The following is a 14,198-nucleotide window of genomic DNA, read 5'->3' as shown; positions in this document are numbered from 1 at the left end:
TTTCAAAGAACCAGTTCTTTGTCACATTAATTTTTTCTATTGTCTTTTTGTTCTCTATTTCATTTAGCTCTGCCCTGATGTTTGTTATTTCCTTTCTTCTGCTGACTTTGGGTTTCAATTGTTCTTCTTTTTCTAGTTCTTTAAGGTGTAACATGAGGTTATTTATTTGGGCTTTTTCTTGTTTCTTGAGATAGGCCTGTAATGATATAAATTTCCCTCTTAAAACTGCTTTCGCTGCATCCCCAAAATTTTGGTAGGATGTATTTTCATTGTCATTTGTTTCTATGTATCTTTTGATCTCTCCTCTAATTTCTTCTTTGACCCAGTGATTCTTTAAAAGTATGTTGTTTAATCCTCATGTATTTGTGTTTTTTCCTGCTTTCTTTTTGCAGTTGATATCCAATTTCAGAACCTTGTGATCAGAGAATATGCTTGGTATTTCAATCTTCTTAAATTTGCTGAGGCTGATTTTATGTCCCAATATATGGTCTATCCTTGAGAATGTTCCATGTACACTAGAAAAGAATGTATAGTCTGATGTTTTAGGATGAAGTGCTCTATATATGTCAATTATGTCCATTTCATCTAATATGTCATTTAGGGCTGCTATTTTGTTATTTATTTTCTGTTTGGATGATCTATCCATAGCTGTCAAAGATGTATTTAAGTCCCCTAGTATAATTGTGTTTTGGTCAATTTCTCCCTTTATTCTGTTAGTAGTTGCTGGGTATATTTCGGTGTTCCCTGATTGGGGGCATAAATATTGATGACCATTATGTCTTCTTGTTGTATAGTCCCGTTTACCATTATGAAATGTCCATCTTTTTCTCTTGTTATCTTTTTCACCCTGAAGTCTGTTTCATCTGATATCATTATGGCTACACCTGATTTTCTCTGGGTACCATTTGCTTGGAGTGTCTATTTCCACCCTTTCACTTTGAGTCTATGCTTGTCCTTGTAGCTGAGATGCGTCTCTTGGAGACAGCATATGGTTGGGTTTAGTTTTTTGATCCAATCTGCTACTCTGTGCATTTTTATTGGTGATTTCAGTCCATTTACATTTAGGGTGATTATTGATATGTGAGGATTTCCTGTCATTCTATCTTTAGTTTTCGGGTAAGGCTGTGTCTCCATTGTTTCTTTGCCTTTTTGTTGTTGTCTGTTATTTCTGTGTGGTGGTATTCTATGATGTTTCCCTCTGTTTCTTCTTTTATTACAGTATATATTTCAGTTCTGGATTTTTTTGAGTGGTTACCCTTAAGTTTATGTAAAAGAAAGTTTGATATTTAGAGTATTCCATTTTCTTCAGCACGCTTACTTTCTCCATTCCCATATTCCGGTTCAGGCCTTTACTCTCCCCCTTTTTATGTGTTGGTTTCCACAAATTGTCCCTGTTGATGGTGGTCGAATAGCCTCCTTTAGTATTTCTTGTAGTGCAGGTCGTGTATTAGAAAATTCCCTCAGCTTCTGTATGTCTGGAAAGGCCTTTATTCCTCCTTCATATCTAAAGGATATCTTTGCTGGATATATTATGCTTGGCTCATAATTTCTCTCTTTCAATAGTTTGAATATTTGGTTCCACTCCCTCCTGGCTTGTAGAGTTTCTGCTGAAAAATCTGATGATAATCTAATGGGCTTTCCTTTGTAGGTTACCGTCTTCTTTACCCTGGCTGCCTTGAGGATTCTTTCTTTGTCATTGATTTTAGACAGCTTCAATACAATGTGCCTTGGAGAAGGCCTGTTGGGATTGAGGTAATTAGGTGTTGTATTTGCTTTTTGGATTCGAGGATCCAGTTCTGTCCACAAATTTGGGAAGTTCTCATCAACAATTTGTTTGAATATATTCTCTGTTCCCTTCTCTCTTTCTTCTCTTTCTGGTATGCCCATTATTCTTATATTGCTCTTTCTGATGGAGTCAGAAAGCTCTTGTAGAGTTCTTTCATTTCTTTTAAATCTCAAGTCTCTTTCTTCTTCCATCTGTGTAATTTCCAGGTTTCTATCTTCGATGTCACTGATTCTTTCCTCCATCTGGTCAACTCTACTACCTACGCTGGTTATTTCATTCTTAATTTCTTCTATTGAGTTAATCTCCAGAAATTCTATTTGGTTCTTTTTTAAAATTTCAATCTCTTTCGTAAAATGCTCATGTTGTTCTTTGATTGTGTTTCTGAGTTCATTAAACTGCCTTTCTGTGTTTTCTTGCATCTCGTTGAATTTTTTTCAGAACTGCAATCTTGAATTCTCTGTCATTTAAGTCACTTATTTCCATATCTTTAAGTTCCTTTTTTTGAGACTTTTCACTTTCTTTCTGAGCTGTCTTGTTGCCTTGGTTATTCATGGCAATTACTGATTTATTATTTTTCTTCCTAGACATCTACAGGAGTGGCTTCTGCAACAGGTTGATAGGAAGAGGTCTTTCTTTTGTTTTCCAGTACTTGTTGGTAGAATGTTTTATTTTCTCTCCGACTGCAGCCTTTTTTTTTTCTCTCACACAGTAGTGCTATGTTTTTTCTGCACTATTCCAGCTTCTCACATAATGGAGGGATTCCCTGGGCTTCTCCTCTGTTAATAGTTCACCTGGGTCACATGGCGCAGTGTCCGTGTGGGTATGCGGAGAGCTTTTGAAGTTCCAAAGCACCAGATTCAGAGCCCGTTTTTCAGCAGTTCTGTTACTCCTTCAGGGATCTGCCTAGATAGGTGGGGCCAGGGGCGGGGTGAGTTGTGAGAGGTGGCCCAGAACAATGGCGGCAACCACCACCACAGCCAGTCTTGCTTCCACAGCTCCCTCCCCTTTGCCGGAACTAGTTGGGCTGCGAATCTGTGTCTGCGGTCCACAGTTCTCAGAACAGCAAATATTCTGTTCTTTTAATCTGACACTGCTACTGTTCCACTTCTAGCACCGGGCAGGTGGGGGCAGGGCGAGCTCTGGGAGGGTAAAGAGGGGGCGGCTAGTCTCAGTGCCTAAGGCTTCCGTTCTCTGCTCTGCAGTGAGGATTTAAACCACTGTTTTCAGCCTTCTTCCCTCAGTCTTTTCTCCGAGGTCTCTGCTGTGAGCGTTGGGTTCAGTCCTGTTATATGCCACCCCCTCAGCCCTGTGGGCCATAAGCGGAGCCCTAGGAGTCCGAGTTCTTCCGTCTGCCGCATTTGCGGTATTTCCGGGATGCAGCGAGCTCAGAGCACTGAGCTAGGTCTGCGTCCTGGGCCTGCGTGGCTCCGTCTCCGCACTTCTCCTTTCCCTCCTCCCCCGCTTGCGTGATTCACCCTCCTTTAGGTGAATTCAGTAGTGGGCCTCTTCGTCTTGCCTGTCTGCTGTGCAGGGAGTCCTTTGTGGAGTTATTGTTGTTCGATTAGTTGTAAATTCCAGGGGAGATTTACAGAGGCTCACTTCACGCCGCCATTTTGATGACGTCCCTTCTAAATTATTTTTAATGGCTATATATTATTCCATTATACAGAGGGTACCAAAAAAATGTATACACATTTTAAGAAAGAAAAAAAAACGATTAAAATTGTAATACTCTCTGCTTTCCAAACCATCTTCTATAGTGCTACCTGAGTCATCTTTCTAAAGAAATAGCTGGTCATTATTCCCCTACCTAAAGCAAAAGGCAGCCTATTGCTTTCTAGAAGGAAAATACTAACATCATTTAATAAAGTATTGACGACCATCTGGCCTCTTTTCCCATCACTAAAACTCCTGCCACCTTAGTTCCATTACACAGAGTTATTGGAAATGTTTGAATGCTCTGTGTTTGCTTCGACTGCCTAGAATGCTGCCCTTTCCTCTTACCCACCCTCTTTATTTAGCCCCTTTCTTGCACCTTTAAGACAAACTCGGGCATCATTTTTCTCCAAAAAATCAGCTTTGAACAACTTCCTGCATTTCCCCAAATACCTACATTTCTCATTCTATAGCTGAAGAGAGAGAGAGAGAGAGAGAGAGAGAGAGAGAGAGAGAGAGAGAGAGAGAGAGAGAGAGTGTGTGTGTGTGTGTGTGTGTGTGTGTGTGTTTTAGGGCCAGAACTGTAGCTTATTCATCCTTGTTTCACCTATACCAATGCCTGCTTCAGAGTAGACCTGCATAAATGTCTATTATGGTATTTAGATTCTACAGCCGGAAGTTAAGCTGTGGGTTAATGAAGAGTGTAGAACAGTTTGAGTGTGACTGGAATAGAGAGGAGAGGTTGTGGTAGAAAAACAGGAGAAAAATTGGATGGATAAGGAAATATCATACCATGGAGACCATTGGAAGTCAGTTTCTTTATTTATCAGCCATCTCAGTTAAGATACTGTGCTTGGTGATAAGAGTATACAAGAGAACAAGAGATGCTTCAACTCAAGGGCTTTCAATTAAGTAAATAATGTGCAGGGAGAGTCAGTATAGCATATAGTTAATAGTGTAGCTTCTGGAGACAGCCTGCTTAGTTGGACCTTGGTCTCTCTTTATAAGCTAGATGACTTTGGGCAAGTTATTTAACCTCCACTTCGTATACCTACATTTATTCAGCTACAAAATGGGGTGATACCTCCTAGAGTTATGGTAAAGATAAAGAGAATTAATACAGAAAAACACTTTCTAAAGTTCCCAATAAATAATAAGTGCATCATAAATGTTAGCTATTATTATTAGATATCGAAGTGCCCTGAGAAAGGTACAAAAATAAAGGGGAAAAAAAGAAAAAAAGTGTAATACTCAATATATATCAATAACAAAAGATGAATACAAGTCACATTTGACTTCTGCAATTAAAAGTGGTTACAATTACAATTACAAGTGGCTCAAAGTGGTTGCCATCAGTGTCCAGACACTTCTGATTACGGCGAACTTCTGCTTGAGCAATGTTGACCAAAGTGTTCACTTGTATACATTTTTTTGACACCCCTGTATATATGTATATGTACACAAATATATATGCACTATATTTATTCAGATAAGTCCTATTTTTAGATATTGAATTTGCTTCCACTTTTGTACTTTAAAAAATGATTCTTTTATGTTATGAACATCTTAGGAATCCATCTTTGTGTGCATCTCTTGTTTTTCTTTAGTATTAAGTTCCTTGTTAATGAAATTCTAGGTCAAAGATAAAACAGTTTTTTGACTTTTTTTACACCAATTGCCAAATTGTCCTGTTTTAGCAACTTCATGCTGCTACCAGCCCCAAGTAAGAATGCCTCCTTAGAGATTTTGATGGGGATTGAATTAAACTTAAAATAAATTTGGAAATACCTGACAGATTTTTTGTGTTCAACTTTACCCCAAGGAATGGTGTGCCTCTCCAGATATATATTATATTGCTTAGTAAAGTTTCATTGTATAAATCCTGTACATTTCCTTAGTAGGTATAAAAGTATAAAAGTTTCTTCATATAATTCCTGCACATTTCCTTAGTAAGATCATTTTTAGGTTTTATCAGTTTTTTATTTTGTAGCTATTAAGGAATGGAATAGTTTCACATTATATTTTCTGACGAACTTTTTCAGAAAGCAATTTATTTTTGTATATTCATTGTATATCTGACTAGTTTATTAAGCTTTCTAGTTAATTCTTATCTTTAGAGACACTAAAGCTGAGTTTATTTACTTTCCTGAGTCATATGATAGGTTCAGTGTTGGAATTGGTGTTGAACATAATTTTCTATAACTCCAAAGGTAGTGCTTTTTATTACTACACCTTATTGCTTCCCAAATATATCAGTGGAATCACAATGCTCCAAAGAAAGGATATTATAGCACTAGGGGCTCTGTGCTGGTTAGTGTTTTGCTCAACTCTCAGCACCAAATTTTTAGAGTGACACTGACATTTTGGAGAGTGTCTTCAGTGAGCCTGTGATATAAGAAATGGTCAAAATTCAGAAAATGAAGCTGTATGGCTTCAATGGCTAAAGTCATGATGATTCGGTGGAAATGAAAGGAAACCAGGTTCTAGCACATTATGTCAAAACTCTTAACACAGAGAGCTATTGTCAAATGGAATAGGGTGTTTGGGAGGTTTTGATCCACATGATATTGGAAGTGTCTAAGGAGAAGCTGGGTGAGCATCTCTTGAGCATGGTGTAGTGAAGATGCGAAAGTGACAAAAGGAATCTCTTTCTTCTGGTCCTATGCTTATTTCTGCTTTGAAATATCCTAATTTTCAAGTTAACCATGGGAATTGAACATGGTTATCACTACTACATATGGAGTGAGTTAAAAAGCACACATTTTCTACACCTCATTTTATTCAATAATTTTAGTTTTCTTTGCCAACCTTACAATAAATTTGAACAGATCTCTAAATAGAATCCAGTTTGTGTTTTACTCTTTTATTCCTTTGTCAACCCTTTCTTGTTTGTTCTAATGAATAGTGACAAACCCAAACCAAACAAGGATAAGCAACAAACACAAAACATGCCCCTGAATAATCAAGGGGGGATGGTAACTTCGCTGTGATTTAGTAAAATAAATAAATAAATAAATAAATAAATAAATAAATAAATAAATATGTTAGCAGGCCAGATAATCATTAGCTTTCTCCCCCTTTTCAGTTTGATTGTGTTCATTCATTCACTCATTCTTGATGGTTTTCTTTTGTGCTCCAGCTAGTGTTGATCTCAGTGTTGGGAGCTGTGAGAGATGCAAAGATGTCTTTGTCTTAAGAAATCCTGGCTGGAGTGAAGAGACTGTGTAACGGAAGTGGGATGGGGAGAAGGTAACAAGCCTTAGAATATGGGATGCTCTGAAAAGTGACTGGTTCTGTTCCAACTCTGTTAAAACAATAGCAAACGCTTCCAAAATGGTATTGCATTCTTTCCTTTTCCACTTCTACTTGCTGACTGGAGAGGGGGGAAGGAAACTGCAGTGGGTAAAGGACTGGTTTGGGTTAGAAAAGGTAGTTAAGTGAAGCAGAACTTCCTTAGTTCTTCTCTTTGTTCCACGTCAAACTCTGTTCATAAGAGTAAAGAACAGAAATCTGAGGAAGTTCTGGACAGGGTGAGGTTTGTGGTTTTGATGTTTATTACAAGTTATGATGCTGTGGCCAGAAAATGTGACAAGCAGAAGAATGGATTCAAGTTCTACTATGTAACTAATCCCTTAACTTTCCTTGGCCTTAGGTTTTTGGGCTTATACAAGTAAAATAGGAATGGTAATATCTGCTTTCAAAAATACCTACAGGACTGTTTGGCCAAATAAGATAAAGTAAAAGTTTTTATTTTTATTTTTTTTAAAGCCAAAATGCTATATAAGAATAGGTGCTGTTATCATTATTTTTAATATCAGAATTCTTTTTCTTAATGGTGGTCCTTTATATTCTAGATTTGTTAGCATAGATTGATTTTGAATAGCTGTCATAGCTCACTTTCATATGTCATATCATCCTATGTTAATCACCGATTCAGTTACACATTGAAAACGTGGTGCTTGGGACAGGAGCCAGTTTCAATTTCCATTTAGAGTTTCAGAGGATAACCTGGTTTTCTATATCTTAAATGGCTCAACTGAATTCACTCAGTCACTGGAGTTTTATGTAGAAACTTTAAGTCTAGATTGCACTCAAACTGTTAGAAAAGTAGACATCCCCAGGGTTCCCGATGAGGGAACATGAGGCAGTACATTTCCCCCAAATGACCCCACTGTCATTTAAATTAAATATTCTTATTAAATTAAAATAATCTTATCTAATTATTAAAATTTAAATATTGTTATTTTATTTTATGAGAAGCTGAGTCACTTGAAACTGGAGATTGGAAATTTTAGCACTGAACTGTGGTGCACTTGTTTAGATGCTAGTTAGGCTTAGGCACGTAGACTCTGATCTGTTTCAATCAGTTTTCTAAAGAGGCAGCTTTCCCTTTTGATTATCCAGTAACGTTCAGAAAGTTCATGAGGATCCTTTTCGGTAGAGGGCTTTGCGAAGTAGCATTATCATTCGGGAGTACACTGGAAAAACCTTCCCCTGTTATCAAAAAGCAGCTTCCTTAATAAGCTATCAAAATTATTGTACCTCATCACATGCTTTCCTTCGTGGGTGGGCTATTATGTTTGGCAAAGATATGTGGCATAGCACATTTGGTTGAAGAAACTTTTCCTTCTCTGGAAGAAACATGTAATCTCAGTACAGCACTGTGGAAAATTGTGCAGAGGTTTTATTGTTTAATATTCCGGCACAGGACTTCTCTGTTTAGGAGATTCCTACATCTCCATGTACCATCTTTGTGTGAATGTCTTTGGTTGGTCACGACAGATTGGACGTTCTTCCTGGAACTTTGTCTTAACCATGAGGTAAACTGGAACAATGGTGCATTATGCACTCTTTTAGTCATTGTTCCTTTAAGAAGTCTTTAGAGCTCGAAATACTACAATGATGCAAACACCTGTTAATTTATATTAACAGGTATGTATATACCTTTAGTCAAGATCCAGACTGGCATGCTCTTGTTTTCACTTTCTCATTTGTACAGGCAGAATGAAGAGGAGAAAATGTGTATGGCAGGCTTGGGAAATAAAAGTTGGACTGGCTTCTTGGGCACGTGACATGTGAAGTCATACAAGACACCACACTCGGAAGGGCCCAGCACGTAGTTTCATGCTCTGCTGTTACATCTTGAAATTCTGAATCTTTTTGAACAAGACTCCCCACATTTTCATTGTGTCCTGGGCCCTACAAATTATGTCTCAGGTCCTGCTTTGAGGTCATTAACTGTCTTATTAACTGTTAGAAGTTTCTAGATATTGACAGAAAGAAAATGAGATGAGGTGCAGTGTTCAGGGACAGGCAACACATGCTAAAGAAATAACTAGAACCTGTGTGTGTTTATGTTATTGTTTTAATATTGGTCTTTGTGTTGGGTAGATTTCTGTTTTATGTAAAAACGTTCTCCTTTTAAATTCCTGTTTGCAAGTCTAGAAAAAATACTTTGGGAGTGGAAAGAAATAGGGAGTGGATCCGGGGAAATGTGAGAGCGCCTTATTATTTTGCGTCATAAGCAGCTTTGGCTGGCAAATCTGGCTCTGTTGCTCAAATTCCAGTGTCAGGACTTTCTGTGGCTCATTTCCAAATGGAGTCAGTTCTAGGCAGGTGCTTGCTCTTGTGATTATTACAATTGTGTAAGTTTTGACAGAGCTCACCTCCTTCACATCTGTGCTCAAATAGCACTCTTCTACGAGGCCCATCCTGACCACCCTGACTACTGCAAATTGCAACCCACTCCCATCCCACTCCTGATGCTTCTGATTCCCCTTATTTCGCTTCTTTTCATTTCAATGCATAGGGCTTTGCACATAGCAGGTCTTCAGTAACCATTAGTTGGATAAAGAAATGAGAATGAGTTGATAACACACATTCCTACCAGTTAATGGTAAGCCTTGATGAGAATAAAAATGTCAGCTTTATGCTTATCCCTTTTCTCCCCAGCTGGCTCTGTTCTCTGAAAATTGATTTTAGTTCTCAGAATCTCCTGATCTCACTCCCCTTCTCCAAACAGTACTATATTTGTGAGTCTATGATCTCTAGCCAGCTTAAGATCTAGGGGTTTTCCAGTCTGAGTCTCCACATATTATTTAGTATTAGTATTTTCTAATGTCACAGTAGAAATGGAGATAAGACAATGTGTTCCTTGTGCAGGAGGATGTCAAGAGCATGTGGAATATTACTAATGCTTAGGGGATCTTTCTGTTTTTAGGGGAGTTCACCTGCACCTTTTCCCCATTCTTTGGTGTGGGTCATGTTTACTCCCACGTAACTTTGTAGGGATAACTCTGTCAGTCCCTCATCTCACCTTTCCTGAGAATGCTGGAGACATTGGTGTTGTCAGTTCCACTAATATTAAAAGTGAATTTCAAATTACTAGTCTACTAAATAGCTCTCCTTTTGAGTAAAAATCAGCTATCTGTTAAAATATGTACTAACTAGAGAAGAGCCCCAAGATAATTTTAATCAGTATGAAGTAGCCCTGTTTTTGATTTATAGGTGAAAACTGAACTCTTTGGCTAAGTGATACTTTGACCACTGATTTAGTATGAGATGAGTTGGTACATGGATAAAGTAATAATGGAAGAACCTGAGAGTAGGTATGCAAAATAGAATCCATATTTGGTATACCCAAACTGAAATGCCTTCTTATAAATAATCATTTCTGTGTACTTACATAATTTCATCTTCATTCTCTTTGAGAAGACCTCTGACTAACCTAAAATTCAGTTTACTGATATGAGGAATGAATGGCACCATCACAATAATTTAGCTTTAGTTTGAGAGCCTAAGTGCCACATTCCATCTACTTACTGTGTTTAATCCTTTTTTTTTTTTTTTGAGGCACAAGAAGATTGGCACTTGGTCTGTCAAGTTACAGGCATATACATTTGTATTTTCAATTCCTTGCAGTGAAAATAATGACATTTTTGACACTCAAAACCAGGTAGAATAAATTCAACAGTGAAGATTATTTCATTTCACAGCCAGGAATTGGAAGAATAAATTTTAATACAAAACTCCAATTGATTGTAGAATGTAAAAAGTTATTTTTTTCCCTAACAAACTGAAGTCTAAGATTGAACAATTGTCTTACGATTTTGTTCTTGAAGTATGTATATGAAGTTTGTTTCAGTGTAGAGAAATAGAAGGAAAACAGTTAAAATGAGAAGATTGTCCCTGCGTTTTAGTTTAGGTCAGAGATTTAGAAGATTATCAGTACTTCCAAAAATGAAATAATGCCTGCAAACTCTCTGGATACTGTGTGTTTTCATTTTAGAAAGGGGAAGGGGAATAACTGATGTGGTTTCCTGGGTAAGGCAAGGGTGGAGAAAACTGGCATTTCTAGGGTGTCCAGGAGGGAGATGAGTAGATGTGTTGTTTCCATGGAGACACCACTGCTCCAGTTTTCCTCTAGGTGGTGACAAATGTGACTGGACTTAGCCTGGTGACTGGACTTAGCTAGTGGAAATTTGTTCCTATAAACTTCCCAGTTTCTTTTCCCGACAACGTTTACACAAACACTACTTCCAAGATAGAATTACTTTGTGATTTTACTTTGGAGATTTGCTTAATTCTTTCTAAAGGGATATGTTTAGGCTAATGGACTAGTCCAAAAAGTCATATTTGTTAAATCACAAAAGTACATGCCAGTATATTTAAGAACTCACTCTCATGTGTGCTTGTAAGGAATAGTGACTCTTGTTCTAGTATCTCTATTTACATTTGGAACGCTTAGTGAAAATTCTCAGTCTTACTAAAACTGTATTGCAGTCACACCTTTAGAACACGTGCTGCTTCAGTAAGAGTTAGAAGGTGCACTGGAGGTAGCAAGGGCTTAAGTGAGGGTGTGCTCCAATTAAAAAAAAAATGTGGAATGAGGGACTTGTGGATTTTGTTGGATACACTATTAATTTAGTTAATTAGAAGACAGAAGCATCAGAAAAAGCAGAGCTTGTGCCACACAACTCACACAGTCTAATAAAGTAACCTTTAGACAACAGCTGTAATGCAAAAGGCCCACGCCAAAACAATAGAGCCCAGCTGAGTTCCTGTCCCTTAAAGCAGGACAGCTGAACCGGTGGCTGAATTTAACAACAAAAAAGAACAAAACAAAACAAACAACAATCCAAACCAAAGTTTTCTGAAGGAAGGAAAATGTGCTAATTAGAAGTTAGACATTTCAAAAGCATTGTCTTGTGGAAAAGTGCCCCCCTTACCCGTGGACTCCTGGCTCCTTACCACTGGCTGAGAAAATATTTCAATTTACTGAATCCTTTCTGGGTGGAATTGAGAAAATGTATCCATTTAATAAAAATCCTAAATTGGGACTAGCATTGTTACATATGCTCCTGGGAATTTGAAGAGCAAACAAAAATATCCTCCTACCCACCCTGATTTAGCATTAGTTTTTAAAAAGTACTCATTTCTTTCTGACAGCTAATTTCAGCAAGAGAAAATGCTGAGAAATTGGGAGGCTGATTTCCAAAGTTTCTTTTCTTAAAAAAAAAAATTATATCATAAGTGGTAGCTAATGACAAATGATTGTGTCACAGTTTTCCAGGTTCCTGCCAAATAGAGGATTTTATAAAATTAAATTTAAAAAGCTGGATCATTTAAGGAAAGTAATTCATTTCTTGCTTTGATTCTTTCCCAGAACAAACATTAAAAAATGCATTGTTTTCTTTCCCGGTATTAATGAAATATTTTCCAAATCTATTGCAGTGCATGCGTTGCATTCCTTTTTCAGGATCTTATTCAGTTTGTGACTCTGTTGGAAACTGATATCTGAGAATTAATCTGATAAGTGCTTTTACCCACTTTTCTCTTGTTTAATGCTTAGCTTAAGTACAACAACATTCATTTTCATTTTGTTAGGTTTTCTGGAACATACTAACACAGCAGAAATACAAAAGTTTCAAGTCCTTTGTCTTATTTCATTTTTCTCTCCCCATTTTAAAAGATTTTCACTTTTTAGTGTATTAATTGTTTAAAAAGTTTCCAAATTGGGGATCTGTTTTTGATCTAATATTTGTCTATTATAAATTTAAGGAAAAACTGTGTTTCTAAGGTACATAGAAAGTGAACCAAACTGCCTTAAAAGCTTCTGATTGCTGTTTAAAACGTAGGCAGAGTTTTTGCAACAATCAAGAACATTTACTCTGTTCTGAGAGTCAGAAGCCCAAGAGTTACAGAGGTTGACAAGGGTTAAGAGAGCGGCAGAGACGTGTCCATGAAGGATGACAGTTCTGTTTTTCCACTTACAGAGGCTCAGTGGCAGAGGCAGCCAGCAGCGTGTCTGCCGTTCCTGTAAGCAACCACCTCCATGAGTTATAACTGTAGGCAGACTTACTGTGATGGCCTGAAGTCTTTCCTTCACCAGTTCAGCTTCTTCCATTCTAGAAGGCAAGGACAGGCAGGCAGTGAAGGAAGTCCAAAGCTACCATAAAGCTGGAGCCTCCTTGGGGAGCGGAGCAGAGGTAACAGAGGAGAAGCAGGGAAAAATCCACTCTTAGCACCGGTGGAGAAAAGCAGAAATCCCCGACTGGGCAGGAGCGACTCTGAGCAGATGTACAGATCAGGCCAGACAGACACATGTGATGAGGGTGTGCTGGGCAGGCAGACGCTGAGGCTGCTGGCACCAGTTGACTGACAAGTTTGAACGGCAGCGCACAAGCCCTTTTCCTTCAGGAGCTGCCAGCTCTTTGTTGTAATGTGCACAGTTAGCAAGGCACAGTTTCTTATTAACTGTTCCTTACCCAATTCATTATTTTCCAGGAGTGGCACAGTGAGCCCACGCACTGAGTGTTTAACCAGCCTCTGCTCTAGCGGCACACAACCACGTCAGTTGTGGGGGTCTGTGTGTGTTTGTCCAAAGTTATGTTACCTGCACTCTCCTCCAGACTTTGCAAAGACAGAGACTCACCAAGTCACTTGCTTGCCTTCTTCCTCTGATTGGCTCTAGCTAATAATAAAAAGTATAAAGTTACTTTAGAACTTAATATAGTGGTAACTTTACATCAGGCTGTCATCCCCTCTCTCTCCTTCTCCTATTTCAGCTGTTTGTTTCAAGCTTTGGAATCTTTAGGTCATGGAGAAATCAAAGGTGTTAACGTGACTGTTAAGAACTTGGCCCACCAGCAGTGTTTGGTTGGTTCAAACTCAAGTACCACCCTCTGTTATTTCTTGTCTTGGATTTCTATGGAATGCAGTCCTTTCTTGGACTGTGTTCAGAAGTGACACTTGGCTTTCAGGAAGGTGCCCATTTTGACCTCACCAGTTATGCAAGAGAAAGGAGTGAGCCCTTGAAAGTGTGTTGAGACTTTCTGTAACTCATGCAACCCGACACTACGTGGGTATTCCCTTGCTCTTTAGAAAAAGGAAGTCAAGCCCAATGAAACTCTTAGTTCAAAGCAAAGGCAGAGAAGCTTTACAGTGTACTTTGTCTGTATTTTCTCCCCTACCATTTCTTTAATTAAATTTTAATGTTGTAAACCCTAATTATCATCTACCTTATTATTACATGTTTGAATGCTATCAAGCACCTTCATATCAACATTCAGCTGAAGAGGTTAAAAGGACAACCTTAACATTGAACACACAGTTTAATTTCCTTTGAATTGTTGATGTCAATGGTAATAATAATAGCTAATGTTTGTTGAGTACTCTTTGTAGGCAAATGCTTTGCATCCTATTTAGCTTACAGTGTACTGGGACATGGGTGCTATTAGCCCTATTTTAAAAATGA

At 38.1% G+C, this 14,198-nt stretch overlaps 1 protein-coding gene across 1 annotated transcript in view; it reads right to left on the bottom strand.

Annotated features, from left to right (window-relative positions):
* The window catches only part of PALMD (palmdelphin), a 57,398-nt gene extending 43,968 nt beyond the window's left edge, over positions 1-13,430 (bottom strand). Inside the window, exon 1 of the mRNA XM_033093482.1 lies at positions 12,804-13,430. Within this exon, the coding sequence (XP_032949373.1) occupies positions 12,804-12,848 (45 nt within the window). The 5' untranslated portion in view covers positions 12,849-13,430. The remainder of the gene's footprint in view (positions 1-12,803) is intronic.
* Positions 13,431-14,198: the final 768 nt, after the last annotated feature.

Source organism: Rhinolophus ferrumequinum, chromosome 22, assembly GCF_004115265.2.
Source record: "Rhinolophus ferrumequinum isolate MPI-CBG mRhiFer1 chromosome 22, mRhiFer1_v1.p, whole genome shotgun sequence".
In the NCBI taxonomy this organism is placed as follows: domain Eukaryota; kingdom Metazoa; phylum Chordata; class Mammalia; order Chiroptera; family Rhinolophidae; genus Rhinolophus; species Rhinolophus ferrumequinum.
Note: the sequence above shows the minus strand (reverse complement) of the source record. Positions and strands in the feature narration are given on the sequence as shown.